Source organism: Mirounga angustirostris, unplaced genomic scaffold, assembly GCF_029215605.1.
Source record: "Mirounga angustirostris isolate CCGP_5_RB_7025 unplaced genomic scaffold, mMirAng1.0.hap1 SCAF_15, whole genome shotgun sequence".
Lineage (NCBI taxonomy): Eukaryota > Metazoa > Chordata > Mammalia > Carnivora > Phocidae > Mirounga > Mirounga angustirostris.
In genome coordinates, this window is record NW_026991723.1 from 31505210 (window position 1) to 31524037 (window position 18828).

An 18828-nucleotide genomic window follows, 5' to 3' on the forward strand; every position below is an offset into this window, starting at 1 on the left:
ATGATATTGTAATAGTGTTGTATGGTGACAGATGGCAGCTACACTTTGGGTGAGCATAGCATTATGTATAAACTTGTCCAATCACTATGTTGTACTCCTGAAACTACTATAGCATCATGTGCCACCTATACTCAAAAAAGTTGTTTTTTAAAAAGTTAACCAAGAAATTTTAGGAAACAGTACCTATTTTTGATTTATATAGAGAGTAGCAAATTTTTTTAAAAAATCTATCATTTAATCCTGAGAGTAATCATATCTAAACATTTTGATCTCACTAGAAATATTTTTTTAATTAAGTATAGAGAAAGTTGAAAAGTGATCTTTCAGAGACCCTTTTCACATAAAAACACAACGGCTATGTTTCCATAAAACTATGGAAAGATGGAAACATTTCCAAATGACAATATTTTAGAGATCCTTTTACTTTCAACTGAGTTTCTCTATCCTACCCCTAAACTTTAGTTTATTTTGTTTAAAAAAATCTGAAAATATATTTTTCAATTTATACTTACTACAAATTCCTATTTGTGCATACTACAGTTTAAGTCTCACCTCTGCCACCACTGAAGAGCTATGAGACTCTGGGGAAGCTCCTTAAACTTTCAGTTTACATCTTACAATGTGGATAATAATAGTAGTTACCTCCTAGTATGTGTGGCATATAGGATAACTGTAAAATTAATTTCCTTTTAGAAATATCTACATGGGGGTTGTATGAAGTTCCTTCCTTTTCAGCCCTCTTCTCGCTCTCAGCTATTTTTTCTTTTCAGGGAAAATAGAAGCAATCAGACAAGCCTGTTCATATGCTCACATCTCATCTGCCACTTAAGACCTTCATTTGTACCCATATTCTGTCTTCCTATCTAAGCTAATCCCTCTCTTTATGCATCCTCTCTCATCTATCCACAGATATTACTCTACCAAATGTCTCTTCCTTTTCCTGAGTCCATTTTAGCCTCTCTATTAGTTCATTCCTACCAGTATACAGAATGCTATTTCTCCACTAATGAAACCAACTTGACTCCAACTTGTCCTTCCAGCTACTGCCCTATTTCTCTGCTCAACTTTGTAACAAAACTCCCAATTCCTCTCCCCTAATTCTCTTGAATAGACTCTACACATTCCTTCTCAGTCTCTTCTGCTGAGTCCTACTCCTCTCCACTATTTCTAAGTCTTGGAATGCCCCAGGGTTCAGCCTCTCTTCTTCTCTATGCTCACATTCTAGGTGATTTCTACCAGTCTCATAGCTTAAATATAATCTACAGTCTGACAACTCCTAAATTTATGCCTCCAGTCTGGCTTACTCCGTTGAACTGGGACTCATAAACCAAACTGCCCATTCAATAAATCCAACTGGATATCTAAATATCATATCAAACTTCACATGTTGAAGTCCAAACTCTTGAATCCCTTCCCTGCAAACCTGCTACTCCTTTAGTTTCCCTTTTTTAAACTGATGACAATTCCATAATTCCAGTTATTTAGAACAAAAATATTGGGCATCATCCTTTTACCCTTCATTTTTTTGGACACTCTATATCCAATGTTTAAGAAAATTCTGCCAATCCTACTTTCAAGTCACATCCAGAATCCAACCATTCCTTGCCATCTGTGTTGCTATTGTTGGGCAACACCATCAAAAAGATGTTTACTGCCAACTGACCCATGAGCTGGACCTAGGCACTCAAAGGCTCCTCATTCCCTCCCCTTGGAATGTAGGTTCTGATTACCTTTCCTGCTTCCAGAGGCTACTCCAAGAACACAGCCTTGAGATAGTGATGTGATGTTGAAAACACCTGTATAATATATGTGGCTGCATCCAGTTAAGGCTTCTCATATAAACTTTTTTTTTTTTTTTTTAGATTTTATTTATTTATTTGACAGAGAGAGACACAGCGAGAGAGGGAACACAAGCAGGGGGAGTGGGAGAGGGAGAAGCAGGCTCCCCGCAGAGCAGGGAGCCCGATGCGGGACTCGATCCCAGGACCCTGGGATCATGACCTGAGCTGAAGGCAGTCACTTAACCAACTGAGCCACCCAGGCACCCCTCTCATATAAACTTTTAAGATCTGGTGGGCAGGTACAGAGATCCATCTGTCTTGCTGCCACCCAAGACAAGCCTCATTGAATTTAAGTTCAAACTGTCACCTACAAACCTGGAGTGGCCTGCTTCTTCCTTCGTCTCTCCTTGCCCTCTGAATACAAATGCCAGTTTCAGATTATACCAGGGAAACTCCTAAGAGGGTTGCAAATCAACAACTAGCTACTACCCTGTTCCAAGCCACCATCATTTTTTTTTGCCTGATTGTTTTTTTTTTAAATTTTTTTATTCTTATGTTAATCCCCATACATCATTAGTTTTAGATGTAGTGTTCCATGATTCATTGTTTGTGCATAACACCCAGTGCTCCATGCAGAATGTGCCCTCCTCAATACCCATCACCAGGCTAACCCATCCTCCCACCCCCCTCCCCTCTAGAACCCTGTTTGTTTTTCAGAGTCCATCGTCTCTTATGGTTCGTCTACCCCTCCGATTTCCCCCCCTTCAGATCTGTACCTCTGAAACAAATAATGCAATATATGTTAAGAAAAAAAAAAAAAAGATGGATTATTGCTTTTTGTAACTGATTTCCCTGTTGTCCCACTACACTAATCTCAACAAGACAGGCAATGTGAGTGCTTTAAAAGATAAGCCAGATCATGTCCCTTCTGTGCTTAAAATCCTTCAATGTTTATCTCATCTTAGAGTAAAAACAAAAGTCCTTAAAACATACATGACCTGGCTATGATTCCCAAGTTATACTTCTCTGATTCTTGACTCTTGGCACTTTCTCCTCACTCACTCAGCTCTGGTTACACTTGTCTCTTTGTATTTCCTCTAAGTGCCAAACATGATGCCAATCTTAGGGCTTCCACACCTTCTTTTCCTTCAGATATCCACATGGCTCTCTCCCTTCTTTGTTTCAGGTCTCTGCTTGAATATCAACTTATCAGGGGAGCTTTCCCTGACACCCTAGTAAGAGAGCAATCCTCATCCCATCCAAACCAGACATTTCCTATTCTCCTTACCCTACTTTATTTTTCTTCATAGCACTTATCACTAACTGACATTTTGAGTTCATCCGTTTCTTCCAAGAATGCAAGCCACAGATGAAGTCAGAAATCAGCAACAGAAGGAAAACTGGAAAATTCACAAATTTGTGGAAATTAAACAACACACTCTTAAACAACCAATAGATCAAAGAAGAAATTAAAAGAAAAATTAGAAAATACTTATAGATAAATGGATATGAAAACATGACCTACCAAAACAATAGGACCCAGTGAAAACACTGCTAAGAGAGAAATTTAGAGCTACAAATAAATGCTTACACTAAAAAACAAGAGAGATCTCAAATTAACAACCTAACTTTGTAACTTCAGGAATTAGAATAACAAATTAAACCTAAAGCTAATGGAAGGAAATAATAAAGATTAGATCAGAGTTCAACAAAATAGAGAATAGAACAAGAGAGGAAATCAATGAAATCAAAAGTTCCTACTTTGAAAGGAACAACAAAATTAACAAGCCGTTAGCTAGATGAACTTAGAAAAAAAAAGACTCAAAGTAGGAAAATCAAAGATGAAAGTGAAGCCATTATGACTAATTCTATAAAAATAAAAAGATTTATAAGAGTACTATGAAAACTGTATGCCACCAAATTGGATAGCCTAAATGATATAGACAAATTCCTCAAAACAAAAATCTACCAGGATTAAGTCACAAAGAAACAGAAAATCTGAATACACCTGTAACTATTAAAGGAGAATGAATCAATGATTAAAAAATCTCTCAACAAAGAACAGCCCTGGATCTGATGGATTCATTGGTGAATTCTACCAAACATTTAAAGAACTGATACCATTTCTTTTCAAACTTTTCCCAAAAAAACTGAAAAGAAAGACACACTTTCTAATTTTTTTTTTTTTTTAAGATTTTATTTGACAGAGAGAGACACAGCGAGAGAGGGAACACAAGCAGGGGGAGTGGGAGAGGGAGAAGCAGGTTTCCCCGCAGAGCAGGGAGCCTGATGCGGGGCTTGATCCCAGGACCCCGGGATCATGACCACCTGAACCGAAGGCAGACGCTTAACGACTGAGCCACCCAGGTGCCCCACACATTTCCTAATTTTTTCTTTGAGGTTAGCATGACGCTAAAGCCAAAGCCCGACAAGGACACTACAAGAAAACTATAGATGAGTATCTTTCTATTTTTCTTTATCATTTTTTGGTTTATATTTTAATTCCTGTTGGTTAACATGGTGTTACATTATTTTGAAGTGATTCAACAATTCAATACATCACCCTGATGCTTATCACCAGAAGTTCACTCCTTAATCGCCATCACATATTTAACCCATCCCCCACCCTCCTCCTTTCTGATAACCATCAGTTTGTTCTCTATAGTTAAGAGTCTGTTTCTTGGTTTCTCTCTTTTTTCCCCTTTGCTTGATTTGTTTCTTAAATTCCACATATGAGTGAAATCATATGGTATTTTTCTGATAGACTTATTTCGATTAGCATTATACTCTCTAGCTCCATTCATGTCATTGCAAATGACAAGATTTCATTCTTTATGGCTGAATAATATTCGTGTGTGTGTGTGTGCGCGTGCGGGTGCATGTGCTTGCATGCCACTTTATCCATTCATCAATCAATGGACACTTGGAAAGCTTCCATATCTTCACTATTATAAATAATGCTGTTGTAACATAGGGGTGCATGTATACCTTTGAATTAGTGTTCTTGTATTCTTTGGGTAAATACCCGGTAGTGACATTGCTCGGTCATAAGGTAGTTTTATTTTTAATTTTTTGAGGAGCCTCCATAGTGTATTCCACAGTATCTGCAGCAGTATGCATTCCCACCAACACTGTAAGAGGGTTCCCCTTTCTTTACATCCTACCCAACATCTGTTTTTCTTATGTTGTTGATTTTAGCCATTCTGACAGGTGTGAGGTGATATCTCACTGTAGTTTTGATTTCCAATTCTCTGATAAGTGATGATGAGCATCTTTTCATGTGTCTATTTGCCATCTGGATGTCTTCTTTGGAGAAATGTTTGTTCATGTCTTCTGCCTATTTTTTAACTGGATTATTTATTTTTTGGGTGTTGGTTGTGTAAGCTCTTTATATATTTTGGATACTATCCCTTTATCTGATATGTCATTTGCTGATATTTTCTGCCATTCTGAAGGCTGCCTTTTAGTTTTGTTGATTGTTTCCTTCCCTGTGCAGAAGCTTTTTATTTTGATGTAGCCCCAATAGTTTATTTTTGCTTTTGTTTTCCTTCGCTCAGGAGACCTATCCAGAAAGATGTTTCTATGGCCAATGTCAAAGAAGTTACTGCCTGTGTCCTCCTCTAGAATTTTTATGGTTTCAGGTCTCATATTTAGGTCTTTAATCCATTTTGAATTTAATTTTGTGTATGGTGTAAGAAAGGGGTCCAGTTTCTTTCTTTTGAATGTTTCTGTTTAGTTTTCCCAACACCATTTATTGAAGACAGTCCTTTTCCCATTGGATATTCTTTCCTGCTTTGTTGAAGATTAACTGACCATATAATTGTGTGTTTATTTCTGGGTTTTCTAATCTGTTCCATTGATCTACGTGTCTCTTTTTGTGCCAGTACAATAAATATTGTTTTGATTACTACAGCTCTGTAATATAACTTGAAGTCTGAAATTGGGATGCCTCCCCCAGCTTTGCTTTCCTTTTTCAAGATTGCTTTGGCTATTTAGGATCTTTTTTTTAGGATTGTCTGTTCTCTGTCTATAAAAAAATGCTGTTGATATTTTGATAGGGATTGCATTAAATGTGTAGATTGCCAATTTGGGTGGTACAGACATTTTAACAATATTTGAGCATGGAATTCTTGGTTCTTTGATCAAAAATTCTTGAGCATGGAATGTCTTTCCATTTCTTTGTGTCTTCTTCAATTTCTTTCACCACTGTTTTATGGATTTCACAGTTCAGGTCTTTTATCTCTTTGGTTAGGCTTATTCCTAGGTATCTTATTATTTTGGGTGCAAAGAGAAATGGGATTGATTCTTTAATTTCCCTTTTGGCTGCTTCATTATTGGTGTATAGAAATGCAACAGATTTCTGTACATTGATTTTGTATCCTGTGATTTTACTAAATTTGTGGATCAGGTCTAGCAATCTTTTGGTGCAATCTTTCTGGATTTCTATATAGAGTATTATGTCATCTGCAAATAGTGAAAGTTTTACTTCTTCCTTGCTGATTTGGATGCCTTTTATTTTTTTGTTTTCTGACTTTTGTGGCTAGGACTTTCAGTACTATGTTTAATAGAAGTAGTGAGAGGGGACTTCCTTCCCTTGTTCCTGACCTTAGGGGAAAAGCTCTCAGTTTTTCCCCATTAAGGATGATGTTTTAAAAAAAAATGGATGATGTCAGCTGTGGGTTTTTAATGTATGGCCTTTATTATGTTGAGGTACGTTCCCTCTAAACCTACTTTGTTGAAGGTTTTTATCATGAATGGATGTACTTTGTCAAATGCTTTTTTGCATCTATTGAAAAGATCACATGGTCCTTACTCTTTCTCTTACTGATGTGATTGAATTGCAAATATTGAACCACCACTGCAACCAGGAATACATTCCACTTGATCCATGGTGAATGATTTTTTTAGATGTATTATTGAATTTGGTTTGCTAGTATTTGTTCAGGATTTTTGTATCTATTTTCATCAGGGATATTGGCCTGTAGTTCTCTTTTTTTAGTGGTATCTTTATGTGGTTTCAGTATCAGGGTAATGCTGGCCTCATAAAATGAATTTGGAAGTTTTCCTTCCTTTTCTATGTCTTGGAATAGTTTAAGTAGAATAGGTATTAACTCTTCTTTAAATATTTGGTCTAATTCGCCTGTGAAGCCATTTTGTCCTGGAGTTTTGTTTGTTGGGAATTTTTTGGTTACTCATTTAATTCCTGCTGGTTATGAGCCTGTTCAAATTTTCTACTTCCTCCTGTTTCAGTTTTGGTAGCTTATAGGTTTCTAGGAGTTTCTTCTAGGTTGTCCAATTTGTTGGCATATAGTTTTTCATAATATTCTAACTGTGTACATCTGTGGTATTGGTTGTTATTTCTCCTCTCTCATTTGTGATTTTGTTTGAGTTCTTTCTTTTTCTTGATAAGTCTGCCTAAATGTTTACCAATTTTATTGATTTTTGATCAAAGAACCAGCTGATCTGTTCTATTGTTTTTTTTAGTTTCTATATCATTTGTTTCTGTTCTAATCTTTATTCTATCCTTCCTTCTGCTGGTTTTAGGTTTTGACTGTTGTTCTTAATCTTGCTTTCTTAGATGTAAAGTTAGGTTGTTTATTTGAGATTTTTCTTGCTTCCTGAGGTAGGCCGATATTGCTATAAACTTTCCTCTTAGAACTGGTTTTGCTGCATCCCAGAGGTTTGGACTGCTGTGTTTTCATTTTCATTTGTTTCCATGTACTTTTTTATTTCTTCTTTGATTTCCTTGTTGACCCATTCATTGTTTAGTAGCATGTTATTCAACCTCTACGTATTACTGGTCTTTCAGGATTTTCTCTTACGGTTGCCTTCTACTTTCACAGCATTGTGTTCAGAAAAGACACATGGTAGGATTTTGATCTTCTTGAGTTTGTTCAGGTTTGTTTTGTGGGCTAATACGTGATCTATTCTGGAGAACATTCCATATGCATTTGAAAAGAATGTATATTCTGCTGTTTTAGGATGGAATGTTCTGAATATATCTGTTAAATACCATCTGGTCCAGTGTGTCCTTCAAAACCACTGTTTCCTTGTTGATTTTGTTTAGATGATCTGTCTACTGATGTAAGTGGGGTGTTAAAGGCCCCTACTATTACCATATTATCAATTAATCCTTTATGTTATTAACTGTTTTACGTATTTGGGTGCTTCGATGATGGGTGCCTAAATATTTACAGTTGTATCTTCTTGTTGGATTGTTCCCTTTATCATCATATAGTGTCCTCCTTTGTCTCTTTACAGTCTGTTTTATTTATTTATATTTATTTATTTTTTACAGTCTTTGTTTTAAAGCCTAGCTTGTGCCATATATTACCACTCCAGCTTTCTTTTGAGATTGATTTGAATGACAGATATTTCTTCATCTCCTCACTTTCAGTCTGCAGGTGTCTTCTGGTTTGAAATGAGTCTCTTGTAGGCAGCCTATAGATGGATCTTGTTTTTTTATCCATTCTGTCACTCTCTGTCTTTTGACTGGAGCATTCAATCCATTTACATTCAAAGTAATTACTGATAGTATGTATTTATTGTTATTTTATTACTTGTTTTGTAGTTGTTTCTGAAGATTTTTTTCTGATTTTTTTTGTCTTTCATGTTTTGCTGATTTTCTTTAGTGCTATATTTGGATTTCTTTCTTTTTATTCTTTGCATGTTTATTAGTGGCTTTTTATATATGTTTACCATTAGGGTTGTATATAATCTCTTATGCATATAGCAGTCTATACTAAGTTGACGGTCATTTAAGTTTGAACCCATTCGTTTCCCCTCTGTTATTGTATTTTATATTCTTTCTTTTGTGTTTTTCTTGACTGATTTTTTTTTTTACAGAAATACTCACTTTTACTGCTTTTGTGTTTTCATTCCTTTATACTGCCACTTTTGGTCTCTCCTTTCCACTCAGAGAGTCCCCTTTAATATTTCTTGCAGGGCTGATTTAGTGGTCAATAACTCATTCAGTTTATGTCTGGGTAACTTTTTATCTCTCCTTCTACTCTGAATGATAGCCTTGCTGGATAGAGTTTCTTGGCTGCAGATTATTCCCATTTATCACTTTGAATATATCATGCCGCTCCCCTGTAGCTTGCAAAGTTTCTGCTGAAAAATCTCCTCCTAGCCTTAGCTTTTATATTATTTTAAAATTTTTAAACTTTTGTTTTTTAATTATTATTTTTATTATTAACATATGATGTATTATTTGTTTGAGGGGTACAGGTCTGTGATTCATCAGTCTTACACAATACACAGTGCTCCCTACAACACATAACCTCCCCAATGTCCATCACCCAGCCACCCCATCCCTCCCACCCCCCTCCACTACAGTAATCCTCAGTCTGTTTCCTGAGATTAAGAGTCTCTTATGGTTTGTCTCCCTCTCTGGTTTCTTCTTGTTTTATTTTTTCCTTTCTTCCCCTATGATCCTCTACCTTGTCTCTGAAATTCCACATATAAGTGAGATCATATGATAATTGCCTTTCTCTGACTGGCTTATTTCGCTTAGAATACCCTCTAGTTCCATCCACATCTTTGCAAAAGGCAAGATTTCATTTTTTTGGTGGCTGCATAATATTCCATTGTATATATATACCACATCTTCTTTATCCATCTGTCAATGGACATCTGAGCTCTTTCCACAGTTTGGCTATTGTGGACATTGCTGCTATAAACATTGGGGTGCACATGCCCCTTCGGATTACTGTATCTTTGGAGTAAATACCCAGTAGTGCAATTGCTGGGTCGTAGGGTAGCTCTATTTTCAACTTTTTGAGGAACCTCCCACTGTTTTCCAGAGTAGCTGCACCAGCTTGTCTTCCCACCAACAGTGCAAGAGGGTTCCCCTTTCTCCGCATCCCCGCCAACATCTGTCGTTTACAGACTTGTTAATTTTAGCCATTCTGACTGGTGTGAGGTGGTATCTCATTGTGGTTTTGATTTCTATTTTCCTGATGCCTAGTGATGTTGAGCACTTTTTCATGTCTGTTGGCCATTTGAATATCTTCTTTGGAAAAATGTCTGTTCATGTCTTCTGCCCATTTCTTGACTGGATTATGTGTTCCTTGGGTGTTGAGTTTCATAAGTTCTTTATAGATTTTGGATTCTAGTCCTTTATCTGATAAGACATTTGCAAATATCTTTTCCCATTCTGTCAGTTGTCTTTTGGTTTTGTTGACTGTTTCTTTTGCTCTCCAAAAGCTTTTTATCTTGATGAGGTCCCAATAGTTCATTTCTGCCCTTGCTTCCCTTGCCTTTGGCGATGTGTCTAGGAAGAAGTCGCTGTGGCTGAGGTCGAAGAGGTAGCTGCCTGTGTTCTCCTTTAGGATTTTGATGAATTCCTGTCTCACATTTAGGTCTTTCATCCATTTTGAGTCTATTTTTGTGTGTGGTGTAAGGAAATGGTCCAGTTTCATTCTTCTGCATGTGGCAATCCAATTTTCCCAACACCATTTGTTGAAGAGACTGTCTTTTTTCCATTGGACATTCTTTCCTGCTTTGTCAAAGATGAGTTGACCATAGAGTTGAGAGTCCATTTCTGGGCTCTCTATTCTGTTCCATCAATGTGTCTGTTTTTGTGCCAGTACCAACCTGTCTTGATGATAACAGCTTTGCAATAAAGCTTGAAGTCTGGGACTGTGATGCCACCGGCTTTGCTTTTCTTTTTCAACATTCCTCTGGCTAGTCGGGGCCTTTTCTGGTTCCATACAAATTTTAGGATTATTTGTTCCATTTCTTTGAAAAAAGTGGATGGTATTTTTATAGGGATTGCATTAAATGTGTAGATTGCTCTAGGTAGCATAGACATCTTCACAATATTTGTTCTTCCAATCCATGAGCATGGAACGTTTTTCCATCTCTTTGTGTCTTCCTCAATTTCTTTCATGAGTATTTTTTAGTTTTCTGAGTACAGATTCTTTGCCTCTTTGGTTAGATTTATTCCTAGGTATCTTATGGTTTTGGGTGCAAATGTAATTGGGATCGACTCCTTAATTTTTCTTCTGTCTTGTTGTTGTTGTATAGAAATGCAACTGATTTTTGTGCATTGACTTTATATCCTGCCACTTTACTGAATTCTTGTATGAGTCCTAAAGATTTTTTTCTTTATTACTGTATTTTGCCAATTTAATTACAATATGTCTTAACGTGGTTCTGCTTTTGTTGATTTTGATGGGAGTTCTTTGTGCTTCCTGGATCTGGTTATCTGCTTCCTTCCCCAGGTTGGGGAAGTCAGCTATTATTTCTTCAAATAAATTTTCTGTCCCCTTTTCTCTCTCTTCTTCTGGGACTCCTATAATACAAATGTTAGTATGTTTGATGGAGTCACTGAGTTCCCTAAGTCTATTCTTGTTTTGTGTAATTCTTTTTTCTTTCTTTTGTTCAGCTTGATTGCTTTCCATTGCTCTGTCTTCAAGGTCACTAATTTATTCCTCTGCTTCTTTCATCCTTCTACCTTCCATCAAGTGTATTTCTCATTTTGTTTACTGAGCCCTTTATCTATGCTATGTTATTCCTTTTCTTTTTAAGATTTTATTTTTAATTAATCTGTATACCCAATGTGGTGCTCAAATGCCCAAGATCAAGAGTCTCATGCTCTACTAACTGAGCCAGTCAGTTGCCCCTCTATGTTATTCCTTAACTCTGTGTTAAGGGTCTCACTCATGTCTTCCACTCTTTTCTCAATTCTAGCGAGCATCCTTATGATCATTGCTTTAAATTCTCGAGATATCAGGCATGTTCCTTATATTTGTTTGGCTTAAATCTCTGGCTGTGGCCTTGTCCTGTTCTTTCATCTGGGATAAATTTGTCTCATTTTGTCTGGCTCTCTGTGTCTGTTTCTCTCTGTTAAGAAAGTCAGCTATGTCATCTGCTCTTGAAAAAAGTGACTTCATGAAGAGGAGGTCCTAGAGTCCCCTGCAGTACAGTGTCCCCTGTTTACCAGAACCTGGCACTTCAGGAGAGTATCCTATGTGTGTTGCTTACATCCTGCTGTTGTGTCTGAGTCACTTTTCCTTTCAGTGCAGTCATTTGCACTGACCCTCTACCTGTTGTGGGATGTGCTTACTCTATGGTGTTAGTGAGACTCAGGCAGACAAGTTCTGAGGGGCACATGCCCACCAGGGAACTTGGGAATGGGTTATTGGTGTTAGCTAAATTGCCTTGGGCCACTAGTCTTATGCCAGATCTCCCCAAATGCTATGGCTGCTGGGGATGTGAAGCTGTTGGGAGAGTGTATGACAATGGCTGGGCATGACCCGCAGCAGCAAGTATGATGAGGGAACAGAAGGCAAGCTAAGGACAAAGCAGAAACTGACACCCCACGACCCCCAACACCCATGGGATATATGTGACATTCCTCAGGTACTCCTGGCTGCCCTAAAGCTAAGGAAAGGAAAAACAGTTAACCTATAGAGATCACAATCCTGCAAGACCGGAGTCTCCCTCAGTTTACAAATGTCTTAGCAATCTACAAGAACTCATTTCTATCAATAACCTAGCTTCCAGAAGGAAATGTAGATACAATTAAATATCCTTATAATCTGCAGCCCATTGACAGATACTTGAAGCAGGCAGAGTATAATGTTCCTCCAGGAAGTTTCCAACTATTTTCATGTTAATGCCTTGCTAGAGGGAAAAACTTTAACTTGACAATGGCAAGGCCTCTGGTATCCTGTTGAGTCTTCTTTAACATATGAAAATCCTTTTGAAACCTCCTTTTTTCCTTACCTCCCCCAACCCCATAGTATATAATCAGCCACCCCTCACAACCCCGCGGCAGCAGCTCTTTCTGCCCATAGGTCCTGTCCCTGTGCTTTAATAAACCACCATTTTGCACCAAAGACGTCTCAAGAATTCTTTCTTGGTCCTTGGCTCCGGACTCCACCCCACTGAATCTCACCTATATTCCAAAACCCCATCAGGTATACACCCAAGAGTCTGGGAGGGGCACATAGGCAGCTTTAACAAAATTTGCCCTGAGCCCTGGGTCCAGGCTACAAATATCTGTGCAGCCTCTTCTCCCAGGGAGTTTATGGTTATGCTGGGGCTTGGGGGAGGAAAATGGTGCCTGCCAGTTCCTTCATTTTCAGAGAACTCCAACATGCTCTGAAATCAGTATGAACAAATCTGTCTCCTGTTTGCCCATGGCGTTGTGTAAACTGCCTATTTTATGTTGCCTCTCCGCATAGGCTGCTGTCTCTTTAAGGGCAGCAACCCAGCTATCACTTTCCCCCCTGGCTCACCCAGTGCTGAATCAGCAGACTTTTAAAGCTACAAGCTCCAATTTCCACTGGTTTTACAAACTCATAGAATTCAGCCCCTCTGGTTTTTAAAGCCAAACATTATGGGGATTAGCCTTTCCCATATGAGTTCCTTGGTACAAGTGCCTGTTTCTCTGTCCTCTCCGCATGCACAGCTCCCTCCCTCCTGCGGGCAGCCTCCCTCTGCCTTTCTGACCTTCCTAACCTTTCAGATGCAGCTTCTTCTCTATATTTAATTGTAGAGTTTGTTCTGCCAGTCTTCAGACTGCTCTCTGGTTTATTGACTTGGATGTGGATGATATCTAGTTGTAAACATGGGACAGTGTGAGCTTAGGGTCTACCCACTCTGCCATCTTCCCATAAGATAAGAGATACTGATCTGGGGGAGCATGGCAAGATGCCAGAGTGGGTCAACAAAATATAAGCAAATCAAATTCTGCAGCATACTGAAAGGATTATACACCATGACCAAATGAGATTTATACCTGGAATAAAGGATAGTCCAACATATGAAAATTGATTAATGTCATATACTACATTAACATAATAAAGTGAAGAAACCACATGATTATCTCAACTGCAGAAAAAGCATGACAAAATTCCATATCCTTTCATGATAAAAATACTCAACAAACTAGGAATAGAAGGAAACTATCTCAACATAAGAAAGCCACACAAGAAAAACCCATAGTGAACATCACACTCAATGGTGAAAGACTGAAACCTTTTCCTTCTAAGTTTGGGAACAAGGCAAGGATGCTCACTTTTGCTACTTCTATTCAACATTATACTGAAAGTTCTAGACCAAGCATTAGGCAAGAAAAAAGAAAACGCATCCAAACTGGAAAGAAAAAAATAATCTCTTTTTACAGATGACATAATCTTATATGTAGAAAATCTTAAAGATTCCACACAAAAAATTGTTAGAATAAATGAGTTCAGCAAGTAGCAGGATACAAAGGCAACACACAAGAATCAGTTGCATTTCTATAGTGACAACAATCAATCTGAAAAGCAACTTGAAACAATTCCATTTTTAAAGCATCAAAAAGAATAAAATACTTTGGAATTAATCAAGGATGTGAAGGACTTGTACAGTGAAAACTACAAAACACTGGAGAGTAATTAAAGATGACTAAATAAATGAAAACACATCCCATATTCATGGATTGGAAGACTTAATATTTCGAGGATGTCAATACTACCCAAAGTGCTCTACAGATTCACTGCAATCTCTATCAAAATCCTAATGATATTTGTTATGGAATAGAAAAACCTATCCTAAAATTCATATGGCATCTCAAAGGACCTCAAGTAGCTAAAATGATCTTGAAAAATAAAAACAAAGCTGGAATGTTCACACTTCTTGGTTTCAAAACTTACTACTAAACTTACTAATGATTTCTTGGGACGACACTAAAGGCATAAGCTACAATAAAAAATAAAGAAACTGGACTTCATGGAAAATTTTAAAAATTGTTCATCAAGGGCACTATCAACAAAACAGAAAGGTAACACATAGAATGGAAGAAAATATTTGCAAATAAGGGATTGGAGTAGCCGGAATATACAGAGAACTCCTAAAAAAAAAAAAAAAAAAAAAAATCAACAAACTGATTCAAAAATGGGCAAAAAACTTGAACAGTCATTTCTCCAAAGATATATAAATAACCAATAAGCATATGAGAAGATACACAATATCATTTATCATTAGGCAAATACAAATCAAAAGTACAACAATATACCACCTAGTATTCATTAGGATGGCTACTATAAAAAAAACAACAAAATAACAAATGTTGGTGAGGAGGTGAAGAAATTGGGATCTTGTTGGTGGGAATGGATAATTGTACAGACACTGTGGAAAAGACTATGGTGGTTCTTTAAAAAATTAAAAATAGAATTACCATATGATCCAGAAATTCCACTTCAAAGTATAAACCAAAAGAACTGAAAGCAGTCCTGGGCGCCTGGGTGGCTCAGTTGGTTAAGCGACTGCCTTCGGCTCAGGTCACGATCCTGGAGTCCCGGGATCGAGTCCCGCATCGGGCTCCCTGCTCAGCAGGGAGTCTGCTTCTCCCTCTGACCCTCCCCCCTCTCATGCTCTCTCTATCTCATTCTCTCTCTCAAATAAATAAATAAAATCTTTAAAAAAAAAAAAAAAAAGAACTGAAAGCAGTCCTGAAGAGATATCTGCACACCCATGTTCACAGCAACATTATTCGTAATAGCTAAAACACGAAAACCACCCATGTGTCCACTGGCAGATGAATGAATAAGCAAAATGTGGTATATGCATACAATGAAATACCACAGAGCCTTGAAAAGGAAGGAAATTCTGACATATGTTACAATATGGATGAACCCTTAAAATATGCTAAGTGAAATAAGGCAGTCACAAAACCATAAATATTATATATTATACAAGGTACGTAAGAGTAGTAAAATCATATAGACAGAAAGTAGAATGGTGATGGCCAGGGGCTGGGAAGAAGGAGAATGGGGAGTTATTTAATAGATAAAGAGTTTCAATTTTACAAGATGAAGAGTTCAGGAGATAGATGGGGTAATAACAATCATTATGAATGTATTTAATACCAATGAACTATACACTTAAAACTGGTTAAGAGGGCAAATTTTGTTTGTCCATTTTACCACAATGGGAAAAAAGAAAAGGAATATAAGCCACAAATAGGGTTTTATTTAATCAACCCTACTTTTTCAGGGCTTAGAAAGTGCCTTGAACACAGTAGGGACTCAAAAATATCTCCTGAATTATAAATCAAGGGAAAATTACAAAATGATTCCAGGATATCTTTCCATAATTATAAATTAAGAGCCCTAAAATAGGTAAAACAGATTATAAAGTTCAAATTACCGGTTTCTTTGAAAAGCTTTCATCAACTTTGGTTCCCATGGCAGCAATTCATTTAAAAGGCGTATCAACGTTCCATGCAATTCTTTTACAGCTTGCCTCCGATGATACCATTTGCCCTAAAAACACAATGTTCAAGTAAATCCTTTAGATTTAATCTAAAAGTGAATGTCAAGCCTTATTTTCTGAGTAAACACAAGATGAAATGCCAATACCCATCAAATGAATACGTCTTCTTTAGAAGGCTGTAAAGGGGAAAAATATCCTGTAATAAATCTTATTTGTAATATTTTAAAGATTCGCAAGTCTATAGGAGAAATCTAAAACCTATTTAATCAAATAAGGAGACAAAAATTTTTAAAGTTTTTAATTGGGTCAATTATAAATATTTTAATAAATACATGTAAAAATACAAACATATATATAAATTCACTAAATATGTAACTGATATGGCTCACTTCTGTAAAGTTTTTGTAATCATCCCAAAGAGTGGAGAAAAAGAGAAAAAAAGGATTGTTATATCCAAAAGCAGTCTTAACAAACTTCCTTAGGAAATTTTACAATTATTGTACTTAAAAATGTTTCCAGCACAAACAAGCAGATAAATGGTCATAATTTTCAATAATATAATTCTATACCTACAGTAAGTGTTAATAATTACTGATACCCCTCTCTATTTGCTAAGTATTATACTAAGTATTTCATTCATAGATCTGTATCTAGAGGGGGGGAGGGAGGGAGGGAAGAGGAGGGAGGAAGGTAAGGAAGAGGGGAGGAAAGAAGGGTTGTGTGAGCATGAGAGCATACATTACTCAAGCAGTTATGAAAACTCTCTAATGTATGTGCATTTTAGTCTCACTTAACAAATGATAAAACTAAGGCTCAGAGAGATTAAATGACTTAAGGTCCTATGACCTGAACCTAGACCTGATGCTGAAGTCTTTCTTAGAACTAGAAGTTCTTAGAACTACATTACCTCTTAAAAGCTGTATCACATAATTCAATCTGACATGTTATAAAAACCTCTAATAAAAATATACTTCAGTACCCATAAAATTATTCAAATACCATAGGAACAATAAGTTTATAGAAGTTTTATCTTTAGGTAGCCAACTCCCCCTTTCCCCACAATGATATATCAACATCACCACCATCTTCATTTACTGTTATATAACCATGTTGTATTTTTTTTTTTTGAGATATAATTCACATACCATTTAGCCCACTCATTTTTTTTCTTTTATAACAAAAAACACACAACTATATATATTGTGGGTCACATTTAACATGCAAAAATTAGACTTCATCTCATAGCAACTGTTCAGTTAATTTGCACATGTGTAGAACATTAAGTCAGAAAAATAAAACCACTTCCGCCAAAAACAAAAGAAAAAATGGAAAAAAAAAAACTACTCCCTAGAGCAAAATGTATTTTATTTTTTTAAAGATTTTATTTATTTGACACAGACAGACACAGCGAGAGAGGGAACACAAGCAAGGGGAATGGGAGAGGGAGAAGCAGGTTTCCCACAAAGCAGGGAGCCCGATACAGGGCTCGATCCCAGGACCCTGGGGTCATGACCTGAGCTGAAGGCAGATGCTTAATGACTGAGCCACACAGGCGCCCCGCAAAATGTATTTTAAATCTGCGCATAAATTTTCCAATTTTACATATATCTAAAACTTTCAACATGTCATTCACTGAAATGTGAAATTTTATCTATGTAATGTGAAATTTTAGCCACAAACATAAATGATTAATAATATAGTTTCTACTCCCCCAACATTTTGTGCTTTAAACCAACAAAACGTTTATGCATGTAGAAATAAATGACTACATTTCTACCTCTGAGGTTTTTAAATTGTTTATTTGAAGAGTAGGAAGATGTGGAAGTATATGTGTATGTGCACGTAATGAATATGGAACCTAGGCTCAATGACTAATTCTTGTGTCTTCTTAACGGCATGACAAATGATAATATTGTGAAAAAAATTTCAAGGAAAGTAATTATTTCATATAATAACCTAGACAGACCTTCCCTCTTGTCAAATGCTTTCTCAAAGGACCCAACTTAACAGTAAGTTATATCTCAAAAGTTTATTTCCCACCCTCCCCAAAAAACTAGGTGATAGTATAAAGTGCTTATTCTAACCCATGAAAATAAAACTATTAAACAATAAATAATATTTTCCTCTAGGGACAGCTAAGGGAGGAAGATGAAAAGGCAGATGACAGTCAACCTAAAATCATGTGCGGAATGAGGTAGCATTCTGTTCCAGTTAAAAAAAAAAAAAAAGGTAATAAGAGATTTTTTTTTTCCTTTAACGGGGCACATCAACATTATTTCTCTACTTTTCAATTACTACCTGGCTCAAAAATGAAATGGTGAGAATAAACTTTTCCTCAGCTAAAGAAAGCAGAAAGAGGAAAGGTATGAGTAATTAATTACATCACCTCTGTAGTATAATTAATTGGAAAAGTGTTAAAAGACTAGAGAGCACTAGGCATGCTGAATTCTTTGTAACTGAGGGTTATAGGGGAAGAATGGCAGATACAGAATTAACCTGGGCAGTATGGCTGCTATCTGGATTAGTGTAGTGGTGATGGTGTGGGGAATGCAGAAGGACTAGCAGTATTATCAGACCTTGGGACTGGGTAGACTGAGGCACAGGAAGAGGAGTCTGTGTAGCTGAATGTCATTATTTCAAGACATCTGTCAGCTGTGTTTGTTTTTCTACTAAATTACTGCATTGATTTTCGTAGAAAAGAGTTTTAAAAAGATTAGATTTTTATCTTATGATTTTATTTTGATTACTAAATTTTAATTAATCCAATGCCCAGAAAATATATTACTTAACTAGCCAACTATATACAGAGAAGGGGTCATAAATATTAATCAGAGAA

General features: G+C 36.7%; 1 protein-coding gene across 5 annotated transcripts in view; it reads right to left on the reverse strand.

Moving 5' to 3' along the window:
• The window catches only part of BRD10 (bromodomain containing 10), a 161869-nt gene that overhangs the window by 8795 nt on the left and 134246 nt on the right, over positions 1-18828 (reverse strand). For all 5 annotated transcript variants that reach the window (XM_054509208.2, XM_064579544.1, XM_064579543.1 and 2 more), the window contains one exon: positions 15927-16042. In XM_054509208.2, coding sequence (XP_054365183.1) covers positions 15927-16042 — 116 coding nt within the window. The remainder of the gene's footprint in view (positions 1-15926; positions 16043-18828) is intronic.